We start from the raw sequence: 4,504 nt of genomic DNA, 5'->3' as shown, positions 1-4,504 counted from the left end.
GCCCTATATGAGTGTGTGTACAGCAGGCCTAAAACAATGGCCCTCTCAGATTACATCTCTCTGTCTGTGGAGGCTGTAAAGGGGGGCAGGAGAACTCCCACTGGCTAACCCTCCCGCCTCTCCTGTCCGGGCCAGCGCTCTGATTGGCTCAGGCCATGTATATATTTACAGCATGGGTTCACCAAAACTCGCTACAACTTTCAAACTCAGCACAAGAACTATATACCGTCTGGAGAGCAGGAGTTACAAAACACCAACATCTGTGGGATTTTATACTTCTGAAACATCCAAAACAAAGCCTTTTCTACATTTTCCTTTTTTTTGTTTTATGATTCATTTCATTTGTGTTACTGGTCAGTCTGTATTTAAAGTGACTTAGAGTAGCATAAAGGCGTCCTGGTGTTCCTTCTATCCAAAGAAAACAGCTTGCTTTAACCGTGGTGGTCTTGCTGGAATGAATATATCTGAGTCTAGTTGCTGTCAAGAGGCCAGTTCTCAGCCCAGCCAGGTTGTGGAGCACGGGACATGGGGTGCCTCCTCCAGCACTCCGGGCCCTGACCGGGGACATAGTTTTGACCGCAGCCGGACCACAGAGCTGGCACCGGTGCCAGGCTCTGGATTGCGGACGGGGTCCCGAAATGGAGGGGCCACAGCAGAGGCCAGGACTGGAAGCCCGGACTCAACTCGCCCTGGAGCTCTGACCTTAGGCTCCGGTGAGGGGAAATCAGGGGGGGAGTCGAGGATCAGGAGGCCGATGAATGCCTTCATGGTGTGGGCAAAAGATGAGCGCAAACGTCTGGCCCTCCAGAACCCGGACCTGCATAACGCCGTGCTCAGTAAGATGCTGGGTAAGACATTCCCTGTGCAACATGGGGGTTAAGCTGGGGTCATTCTAGTACTTCGGCAGGGTGCGATGTCACGGACGTGGCATATTTGAAAAGGGATGCTTCAAAATCAGGTTGAGTTTAAAATAAAACAAAAAAAAACATACTGAGTTGCTTAATTATTAAAATTGACAAGAAATAAAATATAATATTAAAATAAAAATTAAAAACCCACAAAGTTTGCACACTTTATTTTAAGGTGTCCTTGTTACGGTGTAATTATATATTAAAGTACTGAGTAATATTAATTAATATAATTAATAATGTATTCACTATAGGGTTTAGGGTAGTTGCATGTAATTATGCATAATTTACTGTTATTACTACAGTAAGCTCATGTAACATATGTAAAAAGGATACTGTAAAATACAGTATTTCCTGTTAGGTTAGATATGTGGTTAACAGAGGAATAATTTTGGTCTTGAGATACATAAATATTATATTACTTGACATTGCACTGGGTCAAACACGACCACATTATCATTTAAATCTTTAGGAAATGGCCATAAAATAAAGGTCTTAGTGGATATAATAATTTAAACATGATCACTTTTGTATTTATTGTTAAAATGATACTCGTGTTGCACAAAATCACGTCCCAATTCACATCCTGTTACTTCTTCTACAATCAAGCTGTTTCTTTGTTTAATCTAACTACAAGCTAAACGGTACACTCATGCTTAAAACCAACTTATATGTTTCAGTTTATTACTATAAAACCGAACTTAGTTTGTAGTTTAGAATTATAGATGAGAAAACAAGCCTTGGGCACACACTATATGGAAGTCATTTAAAAAGTTTGTGAGTGTTGCACAATATTTGTTTTTGGCTGTTTCTCGGGGAGGCGTTTTGATGTCCTTATTTTTTGAAATACAGGGCTGTGGCAGACACACAAGCTGCCGATTGTCTGCAGCCATTGACCCATTAATAATTCAAATACTACAACCCAACCCTGTGTGCCCAGCACCAGTTACATGTAATGATTCGCTCATGTCACGCTCGTTGTCAGCTTATGTTACGTACATCTATTTTCACCAAACAAAACAAACGCTGCTGCAAACATAATCGTCGTGACAGCTCTTTTAAAAAATTGTGCATGATTATAGTTGTATATTGATTCCAGAGAGCTAAATTTAATTCTTTTTTATAAATAACCGAATGAATCTGACTCAATAACCGAGGGCTTGATTGTTTCTATATTAAATTAGAACAATTTAGATAATGTTGTAGTGATAAAAATCATATTCATAAACCACTAAAACAGAAACAGTGGACACAAGAAGAAGCTTTACTCCTGAATCACTAACACTGATTGGATGATGTTTTTAGGTCAGTCCTGGAAGGCTCTAAGCACACTAGACAAGCGTCCGTTTGTGGAGGAAGCTGAACGGCTCCGCTTGCAGCACCTCCAGGATCACCCGAACTACAAATACCGTCCTCGCCGCAAAAAACAGCCCAAGAAGATGAAACGAGTGGAACCGGGTTTGCTCCTCCAAGGCCTGGCCCATGGGGTCGCTGGAGGTCCGGGACCCGGAGACGCCTACTCGCCGCACCGCCATGCCCATCATCTGCTGCCTCCTCTGGGACACTTCCGAGAGCTCCACCCATCTGGAGCTCCAGAGCTGGAGAGTTTCGGCCTGCCGACGCCGGAGATGTCCCCACTAGACGTGTTGGAGGAGGGAGGCGGAGATTCTGTGTTTTTCCCCCCTCACATGCAGGAAGATGTGGGCCTGACTTCATGGATAAACTACCACCAGCATCCAAACCATCAGACTGGCCACCACCCTCACCACAACTCCCATAACCTCCAGCATTCCCACCCACACCTCAACCAGAAGTCTCCACTGGCCTGCCTCCCACTGCAGGAGAAATGCCTGGTGGTCGAGTCCACGAACCCTAACGGTCTCTACCCCAACATGAGCCTCCCAGAATCCTCCAAGGCTCCTCACACTCCCACACCTGCAGGCTATTACGGCCAGATATACGGGAGCAGTCAACCCCAACCCGCCTTCACCTCTCATCTAGGCCAGCTGTCTCCACCGCCCGAGACCTCGGCGGTGGCTCAGGTCGCTCCGCCCTCTCTGGACGCTGTGGACCAGCTGGGACCCTCAGCTGAATTCTGGGGCGAGGTGGACAGGATTGAGTTTGATCAATACCTGAGTGCTAGCAGGACTCGATTGAGCAGGAATGCCCCTTGCGAGGAGAGCAGTGCTTTGATATCGGCCCTGTCCGACGCCAGCAGCGCTGTCTACTACAGCACATGCATTACGGGATAAAACTGCGATCTCCACGCAGACCTGAAGTCTGGTGCACATATGAGTCTCAGATCTTTTGAATTATTCGAGTTACCTTCTTCAGGGAATCATCTTGCCCGGTTTCACGAATCACTGGAGGTTACTGAACTCTATACATGTCAAGGATGGTTCTCACAGTATAGACTTCACTAAATTGCATTTCACAGTATGACTAGTCATTTCTGGTCTTGATAACCTGTACTTTCTGAGACTGTGGTCAAATTTAACCGATAATTTTGCTGACTCCATCCAGCTACTGTATGCTTACGGTCTCAAATGAGGGTACTGGGACGTGGAAGTCAAGAATGTGAATATTTTTGCTATATATACATATGTCTTTCTATTTGCTTTTTATATTGTTTCTATTTTTATAGACATTTTATATAAGGTTGTATGAAAATATGTTTTGCACTGGGTATGTGAAAACCACTCAAGACTCTTTTATACTGCACTTAATATCTTTCAAATACACTTTTCCATGACAATCCGAAGTATTTTGATCTATTGGCGACTAATTTATCGCGCATTCTTCCCTTTTTTTGTGGCTTAATGTGTTTGAATTGGGCATTTCATGTGGACATGAAATTTTGTAATCCTCTTAGCACTCGAGGAACGTGCCGAGTTGGTAATAACTCTCCCCCTTTTGGTAATAATTATCTTCAAATAAAAAGAGTTTGCAATAAAAAATGTCTCAGAGCTATTAAATCAAAGCAATTAAATTGAAAACACACAATTGTACATAGTATTTCACTAACACACTTTCCCACACCACAGAGTGCATGTGCTTTTCTAGATGTTTTTTTCTTCTTAAAAAAGGTTTTAATTTAAAAAAAAAAAAAAAAAAAAAAAAAAAAAAAAAAATTGTATTACACATCAAAATGTATCAAAGCATTTTTTTTTTTTTTTTGCTAAATAAAGTTGTCACTAAATGTTGGTTACTTGTCAAAATCATTACACTTGCATTAGCTACATTTTTGCCTGTTTTATGTAAAATGGTGATGTGGCTGCAATTGTTGTTGCCTTTTGAGAGAAACAGAGAGCAAGAGCAGGGCCACAATGTTTAAGTTGTAATCCAGTCTCGTTTCTCTGATTCCCTCCTCCAAGATTTTTGATCAGCCACAAAATGAGTTTGGCTCTTTAAGCTATTTTTTCCCCTAAAACCACGGACAAAAAGAAAACATTTTCGACCGAGGAGAACAAAACTGAAACTGTCTTCTCTTATGTCTTCATGCAAAAAAAGGCAGCTCTGAGATTAAAGAAATGCTCCCTCATGTTGATTCATTCAGTACTTGAGAACAAAAAGATTGATATAAGAGTGTTTTTCAA

At 42.3% G+C, this 4,504-nt stretch overlaps 1 protein-coding gene across 1 annotated transcript; it reads left to right on the top strand.

Annotated features, from left to right (window-relative positions):
* Positions 1-211: 211 nt before the first annotated feature.
* Positions 212-4,026, top strand: sox18 (SRY-box transcription factor 18). The gene is made up of 2 exons (XM_067371026.1): positions 212-848; positions 2,214-4,026. Exons 1-2 carry the CDS (start codon positions 455-457, stop codon positions 3,158-3,160), a joined length of 1,341 nt encoding a protein of 446 aa, XP_067227127.1. The 5' UTR covers positions 212-454; the 3' UTR covers positions 3,161-4,026.
* Positions 4,027-4,504: the final 478 nt, after the last annotated feature.

Source organism: Chanodichthys erythropterus, chromosome 20 (genome assembly GCF_024489055.1).
Source record: "Chanodichthys erythropterus isolate Z2021 chromosome 20, ASM2448905v1, whole genome shotgun sequence".
Lineage (NCBI taxonomy): Eukaryota > Metazoa > Chordata > Actinopteri > Cypriniformes > Xenocyprididae > Chanodichthys > Chanodichthys erythropterus.
This window is presented reverse-complemented; position numbering and strand designations above follow the sequence as displayed.